Below are 24,864 nucleotides of genomic sequence, written 5' to 3'. Positions count from 1 at the left end.
TAACCTATCATCGTAGGAAAGATTTCTGTTACACGAGATTTGTAAAGCCTCTAAATGAGGCTTTACAAAACGAATATGAAATTAAAGTTTGGATTTAAGTCTTCTGTTACATATACTTCTTGATATAAAGCCAAGAATTAATTAGCTTTTTTTATTCATTTTGACTAAAATCTACATTATATCTTCTGTGCAGAGTTAAAATACATCTACATAGTTATTTTCCTTTCCTGTTTGTCAGCACTGAACTACATCTGTCACTTTTCCAACTTCATCACTTAACCAATTCAGATCATCCCATGGTATGGGAAATGTGACATGCTAAGAGTATGTAACATTTTAGTTCAGCCAGCCAGACACAAGGATTCCCGCTAAAGTTGTGAAGTGATGCTAGACACTCGTAAGTCAACACTGTCAAAGTTACCTTCAAGTTTGGTCGGAGATGGTTCTCACTGTGTCTGTAGTTTGCAAACTGCCTATCCGTTCATATATTCTGTAAATACTTATGCTTGCATGTTGTTGTACTCGTTCTTCGTTTCTACCTTGGTTAGCGTGCTACAACCAGGTGTGCAGGCCATAAGACTACACCTGTCTTCGTAACAGGAAACGTTTAGGAGTCTGTTTACTACTGTTTCCCCTGTTCACCCAGCAGTAAAAGGAATCCTGAATATTAGCTGAGTGGTCTTCTTACGGGGGTGTGCCTTGATGGCTCTTGAAGAGCTCCTGATCCAAGCAAATGGAGTTACTCTCTTCTTCCTCAGACAATACCTGTGTGATCCGTATGGCCTGAGCACTTTTTCACTGAGCGCCCTAAACCCGTGTGGGTCATTAAATAATGTCACAGGCTGACCCCTCAGAGAGAACAAAGACAATTTGAACAATATATAAAATTTAAATCAAATGAAATTACCTGCAATTGCTTTCATTCGACCTAAATCCAAAGTTGCGACCATGATGTATGGGTTTTAATACTCTTCAGTGTCCGGTCAGATAACACAGAGGAATTCAACCTAAATTTCTAATTCCGTTAATGAAAACTCTCACTTTTTTTACGTGTACAGGGAATCCACTCAGTGCTGGTCATACTGAGAGAGAGAGAGAGAGAGAGAGAGAGAGAGAGAGAGCAATTAGTGTCACAAGAGGTAACATCAAGAAGACTACCACTGCCGTACCAAAAAAGTTGACAGGATCACTACGAGGGAGAAGTTCGTTAGTTAAGCGAGTGGAAGCATGAATGAATGGCTGTGGTGATGTAAGTGGGAGAATGATTGTTGGATAATTGGCGGCCAACATTACCTGTTTTCCCCCCTTCCTCACCCCCTCCTTCCTTTTTTCACCCGGTGGGAGTTAACGAGGGACCCTTCAAGTGAGTTTCTAATCACTTGAATTTCTGTTTACATCAACTCTGTAAGGACTTCTGTTGTTCCATTCTTATGTTGTTATATTAATCTTGGTGTTGGGTGTTTATATTTTTATGTTATTTTTATGTTAATCGGACCCGACTTGATTCATGTTTGTTTTTCTTGGTTTTTCACCATTTCTTTCTAGCGTTGGAGTGGCTGATTGTCCGTTTTTTAACTTCTGTGTTCTTTATGGTTCTTAGCCTCGTGGTTCGCCTCGTGGCTCGGCTTTGGTCATCCCGCACACCAGAGACAAGGCCCTGTGACACTATATTCTCTTCCTTTTGGACACCATACCCAGGTGCCCTAGACATCAAAAGATATGCCCACAGTAATATCCTCTTACAAGCTACCTTCAGCAGCAAGTCGAACTACAGCAGAAGTTCGAACTGTCTCAGCTGTCAACTACGTGTGAGTCACTGCATGCAACTGGGTAACCATTCTCTCAGACTATCCAATGATTTACTAAGTTGATACCACTTTTTCTTCATGGTGAGGAAGTCAGTTCCACCTTCGACTCCATCGTACTTTACATCGTCATGCGATACGGCCACCGTGAATCCTAGCAAAGTTCTAAAATCCTTCAACGGCACCCAGGAATGCCAGCTGTCCTAGACATATTAGTTTAGATTCACAATTATTTTTTGTATTTTATTTTTTCATGTTTTGCTTCAGATAGAAAATTTTCAGTATAAATATTTTGTTTTAATTATTTTTGTATATTTTTTTTATAATATTGATTATTCTTTCTATTATTATTATTTATCTTTTTCTTTTCATGGGGAGGAATTGGCCTTTTAAATACCCTTTGAGGATTTTTAAAGATTATTCAGGGAACAGCCCAGCAGGATTTCAGAGCTGGTGAACACACATGTAACCCACCCAGCTACTTCTGTTTTGGCTCAGCAGGTAGTTTTGTCCCTTATACAAGACCACAGAGCCACATCTCAGTGGCTGCCCCAGTGTCCTATCTGTCTGGAAATATAAACACAAATGCAGTATAATGTGATCCTTTATTGACAACGTTTCACCCACACAGTGGGCTTTTTCAAGTCACACACGGATCTACCTGGGGTTGGAAGGTACGGGAGTATTTATAGTTCAGAATGTTGAGGTCAGGTGGAGAATGCTGCATCTGATGATCTACCGGGTGGGGTTATAGAGTCTTGGGTAGCTAGGCGGGGATATTGGACAAGTTGTGAGTAGACCTTCTGCAATGTTCTATGTTCTTATGTGGGATAGCGATGAAGAAGTTTCTTGGCGAGTGGTTCAGCTATGTTATAGAAGCCATTGTTCTGGTTGAAATTGTTGGTTATAGAGATAAACGATGATTCCAGGATTCTTCTGTATTGAGTGTTGTCTTCTGTGGCTATAAGTCTTGAGTTTCTGTAGTTAATTAAATGGTTGTGTGAATTGCGATGTTGTACACAGGCATTCCTTGTATCGTCAGTCCTGCTTGCATATTGGTGTTCTGAAATACGTGTTTGGAGGTCTCTTGATGTTTCGCCCACATATAATTTGTTGCAGTCATTACAAGGGATTATGTATACCCCTGCAGAGGATGGAGGTTTGTCCTGTCTACTACTGGTGATGTCCTTGATGGTCGTGGTTGTGGAGGTAGATACTTGGAATGATGTTTTGGCAAAGATGTTGGAAACATGTTTGGCAATGGAGTTGGTGGGAAGGACTATGTATCTCTTCTCGGCAGTGTCTTCTCTGGGTGTGTTGAAGATGTTTAATGCTCGCCGTCTGCAGTCTCTGATGAAGTGACGAGGATAGTGGAGTTTGGAAAATACTTGTTCAATTATAGTGCATTCTTCCTCAAGGAACTCGTTGCTGCAGATTCTGAGTGCACGCAGGAAGAAGCCTATAATTACACCACGTTTGGTTTTGGTGTCGTGGTGAGAGTAGAAGTGGAGAAGATCGTTTTGGTTGGTGGGTTTTCGATAGACTTTAAAACGAAGTTCGTGGTCAGCTTTGCAGAGTAGAACATCAAGGAAAGGAAGAGTGTTGTCGACTTCTTCTTCAAGTGTGAACTGGATTGAAGGCTCGACCTGGTTGAGCTTGTCTTGGAGAGCTTGAAGGTTGAAGCGTTTAGGAGTTATGAGGAGAATGTCGTCAACATAACGGAGTCAGGTGACAGACGAAGGAATAATGGTGGAGAAACGTTCGGCTTCTAGATGTTCCATGTATAGATTCGCCAGGACTGCACTGAGTGGCGAACCCATGGGTAGTCCAAGATCTACTCCTCAACATCAAACCACCTTTCTCCGCTACAGCTCGGACCTACCTTGAAGAGTGTGCAGATGACTTAAACAATGCTACAAAGGAAGCTTTTCTCCAAGCCAGAACACTAGGCACAACACTCCGGGGCAACATGAACAGACGCACCGCCGAAATCATTCGCAGCAGAGTTACCACAGCGAATGTTCAACAGAAGATCAGACTTACTAGGAAACTACAAACACTCTGCGATAATAGTAATTGGAAAAGTTTAGGAAGACCTGAAATTATTCAAAATCTTTCATCTCGTCCACTGTCAACCACAGAAACTGAAGCCCTCAGCTTAGGCCTCAAATTCGCAACAGGAATTACGAAACCAAAACAAGACCTCAATTTCACCGCCAAAAACTACAGACACAATGACTCCGACTTCCAAAAAGGCTATCTTCAAGGCATCATCTCAGCAGCCATCTCAACACGCAGCTCCCCAGTCATACTTCGACGTTACATCAATGCACTCAAAGGTTTAGCAGAAGACACGACCATCAGAGTCACCACCGCTGATAAAGGAGGTGGTGTTGTTATCATGAACACTGACGATTACAGGAACAAAATGCTTAATCTACTTAATTACCCAGATACCTACAAACCTCTCACAACTAACCAAGTGGACAACCTCACTAAAACTTTTCTTCAAAGGACTCGCCGCATTCTGAGGGGCTCAGAACAAGGGAAGAAACTTCTGCACACCATGCCCAGCAACCCCAGACCTGCCAGAATGTACGGCCTGCCAAAGACTCACAAGCCTGGTATCCCACTGAGGCCCATATCCTCGGGAATAGGCAGTGCTCCCCACCAGCTCTCAGGAATTCTCGCCAAACACCTCTCTAAACTCTTGGGCACTATCAGTCCAGCACATCTCAAACACTCAGGTGATCTTCTCAATCGCATTCGCAACATCAACATCAGGAACAAGAAACTTTCCAGCCTTGACGTGACTTCCCTATTCACTAAAGTACCTACTAAACAAGCCATCGATCTCTTGCGCAGGAAAATTGACGATTCACTTGATCTTCCCATTCCAGCCAGCGATTTCATCGACCTTGTTGAACTATGTGTTGGCTTTACGTGTTTCTCTTTCGAAAATCACCTCTTTCAGCAGACTTTTGGACTACCCATGGGTTCGCCACTCAGTGCAGTCCTGGCGAACCTATACATGGAACATCTAGAAGCCGAACGTTTCTCCACCATTATTCCTTCGTCTGTCACCTGGCTCCGTTATGTTGACGACATTCTCCTCATAACTCCTAAACGCTTCAACGTTCAAGCTCTCCAAGACAAGCTCAACCAGGTCGAGCCTTCAATCCAGTTCACACTTGAAGAAGAAGTCGACAACACTCTTCCTTTCCTTGATGTTCTACTCTGCAAAGCTGACCACGAACTTCGTTTTAAAGTCTATCGAAAACCCACCAACCAAAACGATCTTCTCCACTTCTACTCTCACCACGACACCAAAACCAAACGTGGTGTAATTATAGGCTTCTTCCTGCGTGCACTCAGAATCTGCAGCAACGAGTTCCTTGAGGAAGAATGCACTATAATTGAACAAGTATTTTCCAAACTCCACTATCCTCGTCACTTCATCAGAGACTGCAGACGGCGAGCATTAAACATCTTCAACACACCCAGAGAAGACACTGCCGAGAAGAGATACATAGTCCTTCCCACCAACTCCATTGCCAAACATGTTTCCAACATCTTTGCCAAAACATCATTCCAAGTATCTACCTCCACAACCACGACCATCAAGGACATCACCAGTAGTAGACAGGACAAGCCTCCATCCTCTGCAGGGGTATACATAATCCCTTGTAATGACTGCAACAAATTATATGTGGGCGAAACATCAAGAGACCTCCAAACACGTATTTCAGAACACCAATAAGATAAGATAAGATAAGATTTCGTTCGGATTTTTAACCCCGGAGGGTTAGCCACCCAGGATAACCCAAGAAAGTCAGTGCGTCATCGAGGACTGTCTAACTTATTTCCATTGGGGTCCTTAATCTTGTCCCCCAGGATGCGACCCACACCAGTCGACTAACACCCAGGTACCTATTTGCTGCTAGGTGAACAGGACAACAGGTGTAAGGAAACGTGTCGAATGTTTCCACCCGCCGGGAATCGAACCCGGGCCCTCCGTGTGTGAAGCGGGAGCTTTAGCCACCAGGCCACCGGGCCACCCATGCAAGCAGGACTGACGATACAAGGAATGCCTGTGTACAACATCGCAATTCACACAACCATTTAATTAACTACAGAAACTCAAGACTTATAGCCACAGAAGACAACACTCAATACAGAAGAATCCTGGAATCATCGTTTATCTCTATAACCAACAATTTCAACCAGAACAATGGCTTCTATAACATAGCTGAACCACTCGCCAAGAAACTTCTTCATCGCTATCCCACATAAGAACATAGAACACTGCAGAAGGTCTACTCACAACTTGTCCAATATCCCCGCCTAGCTACCCAAGACTCTATAACCCCACCCGGTAGATCATCAGATGCAGCATTCTCCACCTGACCTCAACATTCTGAACTATAAATACTCCCGTACCTTCCAACCCCAGGTAGATCCGTGTGTGACTTGAAAAAGCCCACTGTGTGGGTGAAACGTTGTCAATAAAGGATCACATTATACTGCATTTGTGTTTATATTTCCATTGTGTCGGTATTTTATACCATTCATTTCCGTCCTATCTGTCTCATGGGCAGGCACCTTACACACCCATCAACTCAAGCTGAACACAGTCATGAGGAGCCAGTCTATCAGTATCCTGTCTGCCAACGGTAGAGACTTTATTACCAATATTGGGGAGTTCACGCACAGTTTCGTAAACACTCACCGTCCCGACCTGATCGCCATTGAGACATTTTTGGACGACAGGACTACAAACTATTTTACTAGAATTGCTGGCTACACCTCATGAGCGAAAACACACAGGCTAGGTCAAAGAGGAGACATTATTTTAAAAGTGTACATACCCGGCTCATTGATACTGCCATTCCTATTCACCTGAAAATTGTGTTCTACAAGCTATTCTTTAACCCAATATTTCTTTACTAGCTTGTGCAATGTACAGACCTCATTGGCAACAAAGAGACCCCATTTAATTCCTGATGAAAAATATGGATTTCCTTTTGCTTCAACATAAATGTCAATATATTATAATTGTTGGTGACTTCAACCAACAACTTGTACAGAAGGATTCTAATGAACGTTTTGCATTAATTGACATGAAATATTTTGCACCTATCTAGCTCCTCCCTTGACCCAGTAGTGGGTGATCTATCACTTGCCAACCCATTGACTATGTTGCATCATCTGTCCACAGGCTGTCTTTATGACACTGAAGATTCCAACAGAACGATGTGAAGAATCTATATGAACAACCTGGCTGTGGGAAAGAGGAAGTCCACCCTTTGCTCGGAGTTCGTCGACTCCGATTGGAATGCTCTTCTCCAAGGTGATGTTGACAACTTAATCCCCAACAAAAACGCATCTTCACTGGCAGTATGTGACGAAGTCTACAGGTCAGCCTGGGTTCAGCTTTCGATGTCCAGAGGCTGCCACTGCTCAGTACAAGGCCTGCAGAAGGTATAAGAGGCATCTCGCTATCTATAACAGGAGCCTGTATAGGCAAGCAAGCCTCATGGTAGATGGAAGAAGTCCAAAAGTGGGCCATCTTTAGATGGGAGGTTGACACAAAAACGAAAACTGGTATCAGGCAGGGTGGGCTCCAAAACCTGGTGGCCAATGGTCAAGGACCAGTAAGGCTATTCACCTGATGAATTTATTTCACAGCAGGATGTGACCATCTCTACTAGCAGTCAGGAGATAACTGACCTCCTTGCTGAAACACGTAAATCACTAGACCAAGAAAATATTGTGGGCCCAGATAAGTTAAGCCCCGGACTGCTTAGTAGATATGCAAACCAGCTACCACTCTCTATCAGCGCCGCCTAGCATCTATCAGCACCGCCTAGCAGTGTAAATGGCCTTCTCTTTGGAAAGAGGAAAATGTAGTCCCTATTCACCAAAAAAGAAGAGCAGAGAGGAAATTAGCAGCTACAGACCAGTGTTTCTTCTTTCAATCACTGGCAAGATTCTTGAGACAATAATCTCAAGGCAGATGACAACGTTTTTAGACTACCACTCGCTTCTGTGCTACCGTCAATATGGTTTCAGAAAATGTCACTTAGCTGCTGATCTGCAGTTAAACCTCTTCACTATGTGGCCACCAGTCATTGGATGAATCCAAAATCAGCTAAATGGTAGCACTGGACATTGCTGGTGCTTTCGACCGAGTATGACATCAGGGACTCATGACAAAACTGAAAGCACAAGAAGTCGCCCGTTCTGTAATCTGCGTCCACAGTGATTACCTTCAACGTAAATCTCTAAGCGTAGTTCATAAAGGGACAGAGTCAATAAGACACTCTATTGGTGCAAGTGGTACACAAGGAAATGTGCTTGGGCCATTATTATGGACTGTACACTTCAATGACCTTCAACTCATTCCAGAATCCCATGTATATTCAGACGACTGTACGCTGATATTTATCCCAGAGAGGAGGTGTCAGATGCTCTCAGTTACAATATTCACAAGCTTACAGCTACACCAGCCTGAAAAAAAACGATGACAGGTTACATTTGCTTATGAGAAAATACAAATGATGATGGCCTCTAGGTACCGTGTTGGTAATGCCGAAGCAGTGGCAAGAATGAATGGGAGAGTGTTGGAAACTGGGGATGAGGTTGATATCCTTGGGATGAAGTTTGATTCAAAACTAACTATGAAGAACCACGTAGTAAATCCTGCAAACAAGGCAGGCAGGAAGTTTACAGCACTTAGACGTATCTCGTAACAGCTCGATAGAGGAGACAGCAAGGCTATGCACCAGGCACATGTGATCACACACCACGAGAATGCTCTTCTTCTTTCGGATTACCTGCCACCCGTCTCATCTACGACTTCTTGACTCAGGACCAAACCTGGGCAGATCTGTCATTTCACCAGAGCCTTCAACACTGGAGGGATGCGCGTGGCCTTACTGTTATGTACAGGTCCAATGTTGTCAAGGTACCACACTAGGCTCCACTTAGCGGACAATGAGAAGATAGCTTCTGCACAACAATACGGGCAGCAAACAGCTACTAAACTCTGTCTGTATCCTTCTCAAGAACATTATTTCATCTGAGATCAGTTATTCCTAGAATGATTCGAGTCTGTAACATGTTCGTGTAGCACAATAACATCGATGAAATATAGTCACTTTGCTAAATGGAATCCCTAGCGAACAGATGGCTCCAACTTCATTTTCTTCCCTGTTTGCATGTCTCATAATAAAAATGCCTTCAAATGAGCTAAAATAGGTAACATCTTTTAGCTTGTAAATAAAGTAAATAAAAAAATGAACCTAACTTTGTAAAACCGTGTAGAGAGAGAGAGAGAGAGAGAGAGAGAGAGAGAGAGAGAGAGAGAGAGAGAGAGAGAGAGAGAGAGAGAGAGAGAGAGAGAGAGAGAGAGAGAGAGAGAGAGAGAGAGAGAGGAGGAGGAAGAGGAGGAGGAGGAAGAGGAGGGGGAGGAGGGGGAGGAGAGGGAGGAGGGGGAGGAGGGGGAAGAGGGGACATGAAACATAATGAAAAGCTACCTTCTCCAAACCAAAGTGAGTTTGGTGTCTCACCTCGCGCTGTCATCAAGACAACTTGCTTAATGTTTAAGTGCAACCATAATCTGCTTAATGATGAATCTCTTCACTAATGACTATGATCCTTTTACATCTCTTCTCAACGTAGGGCGTGAAAACAGGTAATGCCTAAACCTCTCAGGTACCAATGACCTGCAGTAATGATTTCAGGTCTAAAGATCCCTATCGGACCTGGTGCTGAAACTTTGTAGGAGTTGGTCTCAACCACTCCGTCCATATTGTTCCACTTACTGACTGGATCCAAACTATTTCACAATTCCCTGTAGTTTGTGTGGATCATTCTCCTTATTTTGTTTTGTGGATCATTCTCTTCATTTTGTTTGTGTGGATCATTCTTCTCATTTTGTTTTGTGGATCATTCTCCTCATTTTGTTTTGTGGATCATTCTCTTCATTTTGTTTGTGTGGATCATTCTTCTCATTTTTTGTGGATCATTATCCTCATTTTGTTTGTGTGGATCATTCTCCTCATTTTGTTTTGTGGATCATTCTCCTCATTTTGTTTTGTGGATCATTCTCCTCATTTTGTTTGTGTGGATCATTCTCCTCATTTTGTTTGTGTGGATCATTCTCCTCATTTTGTTTGTGTGGATCATTCTCCTCATTTTGTTTGTGTGGATCATTCTCCTCATTTTGTTTGTGTGGATCATCCTCCTCATTTTGTCTGTGTGGATCATTCTCCTCATTTTGTTTGTGTGGATCATTCTCCTCATTTTGTTTGTGTGGATCATTCTCCTCATTTTGTTTTGTGGATCATTCTCCTCATATTGTTTGTGTGGATCATTCTCCTCATTTTGTTTTGTGGATCATTCTCCTCATATTGTTTGTGTGGATCATTCTCCTCATTTTGTTTTGTGGATCATTCTCCTCATATTGTTTGTGTGGATCATTCTCCTCATTTTGTTTTGTGAATCATTCTCCTCATTTTGTTTTGTGGATCATTCTCCTCATTTTGTTCGTGTGGATCATTCTCCTCATTTTGTTTGTGTGGATCATTCTCCTCATTTTGTTTGTGTGGATCATTCTCCTCATTTTGTTTGTGTGGATCATTCTCCTCATTTTGTTTGTGTGGATCATTCTCCTCATTTTGTTTGTTTGGATCATTCTCCTCATTTTGTTTGTGTGGATCATTCTCCTCATTTTGTTTTGTGGATCATTCTCCTCATTTTGTTTTGTGGATCATTCTCCTCATTTTGTTTGTGTGGATCATTCTCCTCATTTTGTTTTGTGGATCATTCTCCTCATTTTGTTTTGTGGATCATTCTCCTCATTTTGTTTGTGTGGATCATTCTCCTCATTTTGTTTGTGTGGATTATTCCTTTAATATTTCTTCCTAAATTAGCAATTCCGATTGTTGTACAAGCTTAACTGAATACCTGTGAATCTTTCATGAGATATTTATTTGATTATGTTCTAGCCTCATAATTAGGTTTTAGACTCATGATTAGGTTCTAGCTTCATGATTAGGTTTTAGACTCATGATTAGGTTTAAGACTCATGATTAGGCTCTAGCGTCATGATTAGGTTCTAGCCTCATGATTAGGTTTTAGCCTCATGATTAGGTTCTAGCCTCATGATTAGGTTTTAGACTCATGATTAGGTTTTAGACTCATGATTAGGTTTTAGAATCATGATTAGGTTTTAGACTCATGATTAGGTTTTAGATTCGTGATCAGGTTTTAGCCTCATGATTAGGTTTTAGACTCATGATTAGGTTTTAAACTCATGATTAGGTTCTAGCCTCATGATTAGGTTATAGCTTCATGATTAGGTTCTAGCCTCATGATTAGGATTAGACTTATGATTAGGTTTTAGACTCATGATTAGGTTTTAGACTCATGATTAGGTTCTAGCCTCATGATTAGGTTCTAGCCTCATGATTAGGTTCTAGCCTCAAGATTAGGCTTTAGACTCATGATTAGGTTCTAGCCTCATGATTAGGTTTTAGACTCATGATTAGGTTTTAGATTCATGATTAGGTTTTAGACTAATGATTAGGTTTTTGACTCATGATTAGGTTTTAGCCTCATGATTAGGTTATAGCTTCATGATTAGGTTCTAGCCTCATGATTAGGTTTAGACTCATGATTAGGTTTTAGACTCATGATTAGGTTTTAGACTCATGATTAGGTTTTAAACTCATGATTAGGTTTTAACCTCATGATTAGGTTTTAGCCTCATGATTAGGTTCTAGCCTCATGATTAGGCTTTAGCCTCATGATTAGGTTTTAACCTCATGATTACGTTCTAGCCTCATGATTAGGCTTTAGCCTCATGATTATGTTCTAGCCTCATGATTAGGCTTTAGCCTCATGATTATGTTCTAGCCTAATGATTATGTTCTAGCCTCATGATTATGTTCTAGACTCATGAATATGTTCTAGCCTCATGATTATGTTCTAGCCTCATGATTAGGCTTTAGCCTCATGATTATGTTCTAGCCTCATGACGGAGCTTCATGTTAAATAATCTTAAAAGCTCGTCGTGAATTTTGTACGTGTTTCGTACGAGTTTTTTTCTGCATCTGATTAATCTTCCACGTTTTTCGGTTTCCCTGTCATATTTCTTGTGACTGAAGTCTTGCATGTTTAAGACAGCCACATTATCTCTAACTGCTGTCTGTGTGAGCGTGAGTTTGCATTCATGCGGAAGAGTTTGTCAATGTTGAGCTCAATCTCTTGGGATCGGAGCTTAGCTTTCATTTCTATAACGCTGAATTAAGTTGTATGTTTTCAGAAAACACTAGAACCATTTATTTTCTTTTGACATAAAAAATCGTGTTAATTTTACAGACTCTCATTATTATTAATTTGTAAAATTCAATATAAATTTGCTGCTATCGTATTAATCATCTATCATATTAGAGATATCGCTGTCACAAAATTAATCGAAATACATCTGTCACAGCCCTAACTAGTACCTCAGTTTTTTTTTTCAATTTATATGTTATATGTCATAATATATTTTGACGAAAGGAAAACCATAACATTTCTATTTAAACCCAAAAACAAGTTGCTGGCTTTTAAGCAAGGAATATAATAATAATAATAATAATAATAATAATAATAATAATAATAATAATAATAATAATAATAATAATAATAATAATAATAATTATTATTATTATTATTATTATTATTATTATTATTATTATTATTATTATTATTATTATTATTATTATTATTATTATTATTATTATTATTATTATTATTATTTTATTATTAACACACTGGCCGATTCCCACCAAGGCAGGGTGGCCCGAAAAAGAAAAACTTTCACCGTCATTCACTCCATCACTGTCTTGCAAGATGGGTGCTTTACACTACAGTTTTTAAACTGCAACATTAACACCCCTCCTTCAGAGTGCAGACACTGTACTTCCCATCTCCAGGACTCAAGTCCGGCCTGCCGGTTTCCCTGAATTCCTTCATAAATGTTACTTTGCTCACACTCCAACAGCACGTCAAGTATTAAAAACCATTTGTCTCCATTCACTCCTAACAAACACGCTCACGCATGCCTGCTGGAAGTCCAAGCCCCTCGCACACAAAACCTCCTTTACCCCCTCCCTCCAACCTTTCCTAGGCCGACCCCTACCCCGCCTTCTTTCCACTACAGACTGATACACTCTTGAAGTCATTCTGTTTCGCTCCATTCTCTCTACATGTCCGAACCACCTCAATAACCCTTCCTCAGCCCTCTGGACAACAGTTTTGGTAATCCCGCACCTCCTCCTAACTTCCAAACTACGAATTCTCTGCATTATATTCACACCACACATTGCCCTCAGACATGACATCTCCACTGCCTCCAGCCTTCTCCTCGCTGCAACATTCATCACCCATGCTTCACACCCATATAAAGCGTTGGTAAAACTATGCTCTCATACATTTCCCTCTTTGCCTCCAAGGACAAAGTTCTTTGTCTCCACAGACTCCTAAGTGCACCGCTCACCCTTTTCCCCTCATCAATTCTATGATTCACCTCATCTTTCATAGACCCATCCGCTGACACGCCCACTCCCAAATATCTGAATACATTCACCTCTTCAATACTCTCTCCCTCCAATCTGATATCCAATCTTTCATCACCTAATCTTTTTGTTATCCTCATAACCTTACTCTTTCCTGTATTCACTTTTTATTTTCTTCTTTTGCACACCCTACCAAATTCATCCACCAACCTCTACAACTTCTCTTCAGAATCTCCCAAGAGCACAGTGTCATCAGCAAAGAGCAACTGTGACAACTCCCACTTCATGTGTGATTCTTTATCGTTTAACTCCACGCCTCTTGCCAAGACCCTCGCATTTACTTTTCTTACAACCCCATCCTACATACTCTAATTTGAGCCTCACTACCCTCGTAAAAACTCTTCACTGCTTTCAGTAACCTACCTCCTACACCATACACCTGCAACATCTGCCACATTGCCCCCCTATCCACCCTGTCCAAATCCATAAATGCCACAAAAAAACTCTTTAGCCTTATCTAAATACTGTTCACTTACATGTTTCACTGTAAACACCTGGTCCACACACTCCCTACCTTTCCTAAAGTCTCCTTGTTCATCTGCTATCCTATTCTCCGTCTTACTCTTAATTCTTTCAATTATAATTCTACCATACACTTTACCAGGTATACTCAACAGACTTATCCCCCTATAATTTTTGCACTCTCTTTTATCCCCTTTGCCTTTATACAAAGGAACTATGCATGCTCTCTGCCAATCCCTAGGTACCTTACCCTCTTCCATACATTTATTAAATAATTGCGCCAACCACTCCAAAACTATATCCCCGCCTGCTTTTAACATTTCTATCTTTATCCCATCAATCCCGGCTACCTTACCCCCTTTCATTCTAACTACTGCCTCACGAACTTCCCCCACACTCACAACTGGTTCTTCCTCACTCCTACAAGATGTTATTCCTCCTTGCCCTATACACGAAATCACAGCTTCCTTATCTTCATCAACATTTAAAAATTCCTCAAAATATTCCCTCCATCTTCCCAATACCTCTAACTCTCCATTTAATAACTCTCCTCTCCCGCACCCACTTTCCTGTAACCACAAACTTCTGCTGAACACTCTAACACTACATTTTTAAACCTACCCCATACCTCTTCGACCCCATTGCCTATGCTCTCATTAGCCCATCTATCCTCCAATAGCTGTTTATATCTTGCCCTAACTGCCTCCTCTTTTAGTTCATAAACCTTCAACTCTCTCTTCCCTGATGCTTATATTCTCCTTGTATCCCATCTACCTTTTACTCTCAGTGTAGCTACAACTAAAAAGTGATCTGATATATCTGTGGTCCCTCTATAAACATGTACATCCTGAAGTCTACTCAACAGTCTTTTATCTACCAATACATAATCCAACAAACTACTGTCATTTCGCCCTACATCATATCTTGTATACTTATTTATCCTCTTTTTCTTAAAATATGTATTGCCTATAACTAAACCCCTTTCTATGCAAAGTTCAATCAAAGGGCTCCCATTATCATTTACACCTGGCACCCCAAACTTACCTACAACACCCTCTCTAAAAGTTTCTCCTACTTTAGCATTCAGGTCCCCTACCACAATTACTTTCTCACTTGGTTCAAAGGTTCCTATACATTCACTTAACATCTCCCAAAATCTCTCTCTCTCCTCTACATTCCTCTCTTCTCCAGGTGCATACACGCTTATTATGACCCACTTTTCGCATCCAACCTTCACTTTAATCCACATAATTCTTGAATTTACACATTCATATTCTCTTTTCTCCTTCAATAACTGATCATTCAACATTACTGCTACCCCTTCCTTTGCTCTAACTCTCTCAGATACTCCAGATTTAATTCCATTTATTTCCCCCCACCGAAACTCCCCTACCCCTTTCAGCTTTGTTTCGCTTAGGGCCAGGACATTCAACTTCTTTTCATTCATAACATCAGGAATCATCTGTTTCTTGTCATCCGCACTACATCCACGCACATTCAAGCATCCTAGTTTTATAAAGTTTTTCTTCTTCTCTTTTTTAGTAAATGTCTACAGGAGAAGGGGTTACTAGCCCATTGCTTCCGGCATTTTAGTCGCCTCATACGACACGCATGGCTTACGGAGGAAAAATTCTTTTCCACTTCCCCATGGACAACAGAAGAAATAAAGAAGGACAAGAGCTATTTAGAAAAAGGAGAAAAACCAAGATGTATGTATATATATATATGCATGTGCGTGTCTGTGAAGTGTGACCAAAGTGTAAGTATTAGTAGCAAGATATCCCTGTTATCTAGCGTGTTTATGAGACAGAAAAAGACAGCAGTAATCCTACCATCATGCAAAACAGTTACAGGTTTCTGTTTCACAGTCATCTGGCAGGACGGTAGTACTTCCCTGGGTGGTTGCTGTCTACCAACCTACTACCATTATTATTATTATTATTTACTACAATAAACAATAAAAATAAAATTCTAGCATAATCCATTTCAGCTGTAATTATTCTTGAAACTCTGTAAACATTCTGTTTTTACTACCATACGCTAACCAAAATATACTGTGTATCTTTTGGTTATGTTCAATGTGCTTCCCTTTACTAAACCTCTTCCTGGTATACACTCTATGCTATTCCACTTTTGTATTTTGTATGCTTGGAACATGTCTCCTGATCTCTGCTATTCCAGTGGAAAGGTTTAACAGTTAAAAACAATGGATATTGGTGAAGTTAGGGATGATGGAGGTGTTAAGAGAATCTTGGACATCCAAAACATTTGGGAAAAAGATATCCTATCTTGTATTATTTGCTAGAACAATAACATACCAAGAACACATCTCACTTCACCAGACGTATAACTTCTTGCTAAACTAAATGAATGCTAGTGAAATAGGAAATCTTACCCTTTAATTTTATATTTCCAAAATTTTTCCTGTGGACAAAATGAAAGATTTTATTAAACCCCCAAAAGCGTTATTCATATTAAAGAGTGAACTTGGAGTAATTTGTGACAAAACGCCGAATATAACAGTCCAGAGTTCTTCTACAGATAGAGAGTTGTTCAGTGAGAATTTCTGTCAGCAAGTTGTATATATTTTTTTTCCGAAAGCCAACAAGGAACTTAGGATTAGAAACACAATAGAAGTAATTACACCATGTGTTTCGCAGACAAGAAATACAACAACTTTGCAGAACTGATAAGCTATGCATTGTAAAGTAAAAGGACACAAGTGAAACTAATGTGACATTTTTATTGTGGCAACGTTTCGCTCTCCAGGAGCTTTGTCAAGACGTTGCCAAAATAAAAGTGTCACATTAGTTGCACTTGTTTCCTTTTACTTTACATATTGTCGATAATTCTACCAATATTATTACAAGCTCTGCATTATCGCTGACGTATAAAAAGCTCTGGCAATATTAGGGAAGGGAAAGGGAAACTAGAAAAGGAAGGGAAACTAGAAAAAGTAAGTTCTAGGCTTCTCAGCTTCCATGACAAAAGAGAAAGTCAAATAGAATTGATAATAAATAAGTGGAAGCAACTTAAATGCAAAAAGTAAATTAGATATCAAGCAATAACTGTCTGTGAAATGACAGGAAGTGCGCATAACTATGTCAATAACGAATCTGATGAAATGGAGTAATTGAGGCTATACAGGAGGAAGGTTCCCGCTTCATCCAACCTTATCAGAACACGCTTTTTTAGTGTTTTTTGACAGTAACAGCTGCTGTCTAATGACAGAACACATACCCACTACAAGTACTTTGTAAATGCCTGTATTGTCTGGTAGTAAAACACTCTTCAGCTTTCGCTCTATCACTGGCTGCTTCACAGGCCTATCCACATCCCAAGAAATCCTCAAACCAGTTCTTGTGTGATGGTATACTCCATCAAAGATGCTGGAAACTCTTCAGTTATTCACTCGTCTCATACACCACAAAATGCTACAACATCAGCATATTGTATAAATGATCTCCGCCAATAGTGAAGATTAATTTAGTAGTTGCCAGCTTAGTGTATTACTCCATCTTTAATGGGGAGGATTTCTTACAGAAAAAGAAGAATGGTGAGAAACTCACCGTGATGTTTCTGCCTGCATCTGAGGCTGTTCTGTAATTTTTAAATCGCAAATGCTCATAGGTTTGAAAATATTCAAAGCTCCGTGTTCTGTAAATAGATTTATATGTATTAATATTGGCAGAATTACCGACAATATGCTAAGTATAAGGACACAAATGCAATTAATGCAACATTTTATTGTGGCAACGTTTCGCTTTTCAGGAGCTTTATCAAGTCGTTTGATAAAGCTCCTGGAGAGCAAAACATTGCCACAATAAAATGTCATATTATCTGCATTTGTGTCCTTTTACTTAATAGATTAATATACATTTGCTTGTGCACTTTGAATTATAGGCAGACTAGAAGAAATATGATCATAGATGGTTAGATGGTTTGACGAGTCTAATATATTTTATATATTTGTAAATTTTACCATTTATTAAATATTTGATACAAATGACTCTTATGCCTCATGAATGTTTTTCAGTAATATATTTCATGGCAATCTTATATAACTTGATATAAAAAACGTTGAAAGTTTATATTAGTAAGATATATATATCATGACTCTAGGCAATGTATATATGTATACTAATTTTGGTCTTATGTATAGTAATGTATAACTTCAACTAATGTGAAGTATTACTGTTATTATAATACACACAATGTGTATCTATAAGTATATTATAGTATCAAATTAGGCCTTAAAAATTATGGTATTACCAGAATTCAAAAGTGATGAGCATTTTTCGGGATTGGTGGTAGATCCAATTATTGGAACTATCATAGCTTGCGTGGCCCCACTTGATGCACGGTCAACGATGAAATAAATCTCGAAATCGTAATAGCACGATTGCAAACAAACCACGGAACGAGTGGGGGTTTGAACTCATGGCGAATTTTACGACTTACTCGCCCTGGGTTCAAATCTCATCCGTTCCGTGGTTTAAATGCTGAAACGCATTATTCCTGATGAACTAAAATAAATCTGGCTTTTAAACCGACTACATAACTGGCTCTACTGCAGTGTAATGTACTCTGAATATATATATATATCATTTAACTAACACATGGTGAAACTGATCTCTTCAGGAGGTACCGAAAAGTCATGTTTTAGGCATAAGCTCATGGACTAATTTAGGATGAACGTAGTGATGTTACACCACATAATATGCAACGAAATCCAATATACAACTAAGTTGAATATTTGGTGAATAATCTAAGGGCTTTATTATCAATCACGGTATCTCGAACCAGTTAAGATCATCGAGCAACCAGGAACTGTCATTCACTACCAGGTAAATGTATTACATTTTAGCAATATCGATCTGCTACCGAGACTCTGACCATAACTAAGAACATCCACAGAAAACAACTAGTAATCTCTCCATAACACAGTCGCTGAGGATCTCACCGTAACCACGTACAACCATGAAGAGGATCTCACCGTAACCACGTACAACCATCAAGAGGATCTCACCGTAACCATGTACAACCATCAAGAGGATCTCACCGTAACCATGTACAACTAAGAAGAGCTCTCAAAACAGTACATGTACTGAATATGACCACTGAACCATATCTGATTCGTCACCTCTGCATTTCTCACTAATCTCTATCTTTTTTGGTCAAGATCTCTAACAATTACAAATTAAATTTCCAAACTCCCAGCCTGACCTCAAATCCTCATTCTGCACCTTAGTAATAGATCCAAGTGGAATACTGGCGACAGCTGCGAAGACAAGACACAGGTTCCAGACTTCGATTAGGATATGTTTCCATTTTTTGCAGGCTTTATCAAATCACTGCTTCGCTCAGTGTAGAACTGTATTAAGTGATGATTCGATAAAGTCCAACACAGAGCGAAAAGTTACCCAAATAAAAACGGGTTCTGCAATGTTGTACGCTGTATTTTTTTTTTTAACCTGGCTATTGCATTTCTATCTTGTTGGTCCCGGAAGCCACCAATCTCATAGCTTTTTCAGATTGCCTTTGACAAGCTGGAAACAGGTAAGTAATTTCGAAAGATTAAAAGTCAAAGTACCGTGACTGAAACAGTTCACGGGAAAAGAAACATAAATCAACGTTTCGATCAGTCTACAATTGAAAGAGAAGCTTTTCTCCTGAAAATGATTCAAGACAAACTTAAAACGCCATCAAAACTTTCTCATTAAATTGCGGTTTAGTTGTAAATTGTACTAATGTCTCAGTGGCCCTTCACTACCTTTGGGACACCTGAGGAAGCTCCTCTTCTACGAACTTACTGAGGCAATTTCAGAGACGATTTATTCGACTCATTAGTTATCCTGACCTCACTAATGATCGTCAACCACTAGTCTCTGTTGGCAAAATTGGCGAATCTCTCTTTGATAGTTCTGTATCCATAACTTGCGAGTTGTGTACATTCTCTTAATAATGTTTGCTGTGTAGTGACAAAGGTGACTAGTATCCTTTCACAAATATCAGATCGGGATCAAAAATATCCAATTCACACATTATTTTTTCCATTCGCATGCAAATTATAGCTTAAATTACCATCTATTAGTTACCTAGAACATTACAAGCATCGGTACACAAGTCAAAATCACTCAAACCCAGATAGAATAACCTATAAATTATTTACACTCACCTAGGTAAAGGAATTTATGATCTCCCAGACACCAAGAGGGACGAACTAGGATCTAGAAATGAAATTCGAACATAAGGAACTCTACACAACAGATGCGACATTACGGCAAAAGTGTACAGCCAAGTTCACTCTCAGATCCAGAACTCTCAGGAGCCTCTTACAGTTACTACGATCTATCAGAAGCATAACTAAGTAACAGCTGACACTGACGTAGCATAACTCAGTAACTGCTGGCACTGACGTAGGATAACTCAGTAACTGCTGGCACTGACGTAGGATAACTCAGTAACAGCTGACACTGACATAGGATAACTCAGCAACAGCTGACACTGACCTAGGATAATTCACCAACAGCTGACACTGACCTAGGACAACGCAGTAACAGCTGACATTGACCTAGAATAATTTACCAACAGCTGACACTGACCTAGGATAATTCAGCAACAGCTGAAACTGACCTAGGATATCTCATTAACAGCTGACATTGACCTAGGATAACTCAGTAACAGCTGACACTGACATAGGATAGCTCAGCAACAGCTGACACTAACCTAACATAACTTAGCAACAGCTGACACCGACCTAGTATATCTCATTAACAGCTGACACTGACCTAGTATATCTCATTAACAGCTGACACTGACGTAGGATGACTCAGCAACAGCTGACACTGACATAAGATGACTCAGCAACAGTTGACACTGACCTAGGATGACTCAGCAACAGCTGACACTGACCTAGGATGACTCAGCAACAGCTGACACTGTCCTAGGATGACTCAGCAACAGCTGACACTGACCTAGGATGACTCAGCAACAGCTGATACTGACCTAGGATAATTCAGCAACAGCTGACACTGACCTAGGATATCTCATTAACAGATGACATTGACCTAGGATAACTCAGTAACAGCTGACACTGACCTAGGATAATTCACCAACAGCTGACACTGACCTAGTATATCTCATTAATAGCTGACACTGACCTAGTGTATCTCATTAACAGCTGACACTGACGTAGGATGACTCAGCAACAGCTGACACTGACCTAAGATGACTCAGCAACAGCTGACACTGACCTAGGATGACTCAGCAACAGCTGACACTGACCTAGGATGACTCAGCAACAGCTGACACTGTCCTAGGATGACTCAGCAACAGCTGACACTGACCTAGGATGACTCAGCAACAGCTGATACTGACCTAGGATAATTCAGCAACAGCTGACACTGACCTAGGATATCTCATTAACAGATGACATTGACCTAGGATAACTCAGTAACAGCTGACATTGACATAGGAAAGCTCAGCAACAGCTGACACTAACCAAACATAACTTAGCAACAGCTGACACTGACCTAGGATAACTCAGTAACAGCTGACACTGCCCTAGGATAATTCACCAACAGCTGACACTGACCTAGTATATCTCATTAATAGCTGACACTGACCTAGTATGTCTCATTAACAGCTGACACTGACGTAGGATGACTCAGCAACAGCTGGCACTGACCTAGGAAGACTCAGCAACAGCTGACACTAACCTAGGATGACTCAGGAACAGCTGACACTGACCTAGGATGACTCAGCAACAGCTGACACTGTCCTAGGATGACTCAGCAGCAGCTGACACTGACCTAGGATGACTCAGCAACAGCTGACACTGACCTAGGATGACTCAGCAACAGCTGACACTGACCTAGGATAATTCAGCAACAGCTGACACTGACCTAGGATGACTCAGCAACAGCTGATACTGACCGAGGATAATTCAGCAACAGCTGACACTGACCTAGGATATCTCATAAACAGATGACATTGACCTAGGATAACTCATTAACAGCTGATATTGACATAGGATAGCTCAGCAACAGCTGACACTAGCCTAACATAACTTAGCAACAGCTGACACTGACCTAGGATAACTCAGTAACAGCTGACACTGACCTAGGATAATTCAACAACAGCTGACACTGACCTAGTATATCTCATTAACAGCTGACACTGACGTAGGATTGCTCAGCAACAGCTGACACTGACCTAGGATGACTCAGCAACAGCTGACACTGACCTAGGATGACTCAGCAACAGCTGACACTGACCTAGGATGACTCAGCAACAGCTGACACTGACCTAGGATGACTCAGCAACAGCTGACACTGACCTAGGATGACTCAGCAACAGCTGACACTGACCTAGGATGACTCAGCAACAGCTGACACTGACCTAGGATGACTCAGCAACAGCTGACACTGAAAATGACTCAGCAACAGCTGACTCTGTCCTAGGATGACTCAGCAACAGCTGACACTGACCTAGGATGACTCAGCAACAGCTGACACTGACCTAGGATGACTCAGCAACAGCTGACACTTACCTAGGATGACTCAGCAACAGCTGACACTGACCTAGGATGACTCAGCAACAGCTCGCACTCTCCTAGGATGACTCGGCAACAGCTGACACTGACCTAGGATGACTCAGCAACAGCTGACACTGACCTAGGATGACTCATCAACAGCTGACACTGACCTAGGATGGCTCAACAACAGCTGACACTGACCTAGGATGACTCAGCAACAGCTGACACTGACCTAGGATGACTCAGCAACAGCTGACACTGACCTAGGATGACTCAGCAACAGCTGACACTGACCTAGGATGGCTCAGCAACAGCTGACAGTGACCTAGGATGACTCAGCAACAGCTGACACTGACCTAGGATGACTCAGCAACAGCTGACACTGACCTAAGATGACTCAGCAACAGCTGACAGTGACCTAGGATGACTCAGCAACAGCTGACACTGACCTAGGATGACTCAGCAACAGCTGACACTGACCTAGGATGACTCAGCAACAGCTGACACTGACCTAGGATGACTCAGCAACAGCTGTCACTGACCTAGGATGACTCAGCAACAGCTGACACTGACCTAGGATGACTCAGCAACAGCTGACACTGACCTAGGATGACTCAGCAACAGCTGACACTGACCTAGGATGACTCAGCAACAGCTGACACTGACCTAGGATGACTCAGCAACAGCTGACACTGACCTAGGATGACTCAGCAACAGCTGACACTGACCTAGGATGACTCAGCAACAGCTGACACTGACCTAGGATGACTCAGCAACAGCTGACACTGACCTAGGATGACTCAGCAACAGCTGACACTGACCTAGGATGACTCAGCAACAGCTGACACTGACCTAGGATGACTCAGCAACAGCTGACACTGACCTAGGATGACTCAGCAACAGCTGACACTGACCTAGGATGACTCACCTTTTTATCACCGTTTTATCACCCTTGTAAATATTTCGAATTACACATACACCAGTTTCAGTTCACATTTGAGCACATTTGTAACACTTTTTCAGCGCATTCGTAAAACAGTACTTTTGCTAATGCAACACCTTTGTAACCATATATTTGTGACACTATCGTACCGCCTTTGTAAGGCATTTGAAACACTTGTAAAACTTTCATACAAATTATAAAACACCCTATAAAAACATTTGCAACCTTCATACAACACCTCTGTAACACCTGTGTAAGAGATGTGTAACAGAAAGGTACCACTTCTGTAGCACCATTGCATCAGCAATCAGTGGTTTCTGGTGTGTCTTAGTACGTATTTACAGCTGTAATCCAGCTGAATATGGATCTCTCCTTCTCTTGGTAAAAGAGAGAAAAAAAACGCCCTAAATATCCCTCTCGTAATTCTTTCTAACTGCTTTGTAACACCTAAGAAAATAATTTGCGCTCTGAGAACCTGTTATTAAGCCTTTAATAATCTTCTGAAAGGTCTCAAATATGTCTCTGACAGCGTTTAATGCGCCTGTAATGGGTCTTTTACAGCTTTCTATAATGTAATTAACAGCTCTGTATCAGTCCTCCAACCTTCTTGAAGACTTCTTAGGACTGATCTAAGAGTCCTCAATTATCTCTTTCACGGGTCTTTAAGAGACTTTAAAATCCCAAAGCAACAACCGACCAGAACCTTAATACCCCTTCAAGAAGCTAACTAGAATCACTAATATCTAACAGGTCTTTAATAACTCTCTATAAGACTTTTAGGAGCTACGTAAGTGACATCTAGCAGCCGATGAGGTCACCTTCTCGCCCGAGTCGGATGGAAGGTAGAAGACGAGAACCGTGAGGAAGGAGATGCCCACACAAGGTATGATGAGATTCACCGTGTAGAAGAGCGTCTTCCGTCGCATCGTCAAGTTGAAGGTGATATCTGCCGAGAAGAAGAGAAGTTAGCGCGGTGAAACACGTAATGAGATGTTGGTACACGGGTAAAGGTGATAGTACAAAGGTGTTAGTACTCAAGCAGAGGTGTTAGTACAAGGAAAGACGTTATAGTTTAGAGGGAGAGGTGTTACTATAGAGGAAAAGGTTTTAGAAACGTTTGAAACATCTGGGTAGCTTTATTCTGTAGACGTTTCGCCATCCAGTGGCTTTATCAGTACAATACAGAAGACTGAAGAGGTAGAAGATGAGATAATCAGTCCCTTAGCCAAGAAGCAGGTATCCGGTACAACAGTATTGACGATTCTTCAGATTCATCAAGACTACGGTACTGAATAACTGCTAATTCATCATCTTTTCGGTACCTTACGCCATTGATATGCGTAAGGGAAGAGTTGTTAATTAATACACGGGTAGAGTTGCTACTACACAGTGAGGGAATCAAAGGACACAGAAAGAAGTGAAAGTACACTGGGATAAGTGCTAGTATATTGTAACAAGTGCTAGCACACAGGGAGAGGTGTTAGAACA

The 24,864-nt window shown here is 40.9% G+C and overlaps 1 protein-coding gene across 2 annotated transcripts in view; it reads right to left on the bottom strand.

Moving 5' to 3' along the window:
* nAChRbeta2 (nicotinic acetylcholine receptor beta2) overlaps positions 1 to 24,864 on the bottom strand; it is a 1,855,029-nt gene that overhangs the window by 429,185 nt on the left and 1,400,980 nt on the right. For both annotated transcript variants that reach the window (XM_070086879.1, XM_070086880.1), the window contains exon 7: positions 24,195 to 24,322. In XM_070086879.1, coding sequence (XP_069942980.1) covers positions 24,195 to 24,322 — 128 coding nt within the window. The remainder of the gene's footprint in view (positions 1 to 24,194; positions 24,323 to 24,864) is intronic.

Source organism: Cherax quadricarinatus, chromosome 20, assembly GCF_038502225.1.
Source record: "Cherax quadricarinatus isolate ZL_2023a chromosome 20, ASM3850222v1, whole genome shotgun sequence".
Classification (NCBI taxonomy): Eukaryota; Metazoa; Arthropoda; class Malacostraca; order Decapoda; family Parastacidae; genus Cherax; species Cherax quadricarinatus.
This window is presented reverse-complemented; position numbering and strand designations above follow the sequence as displayed.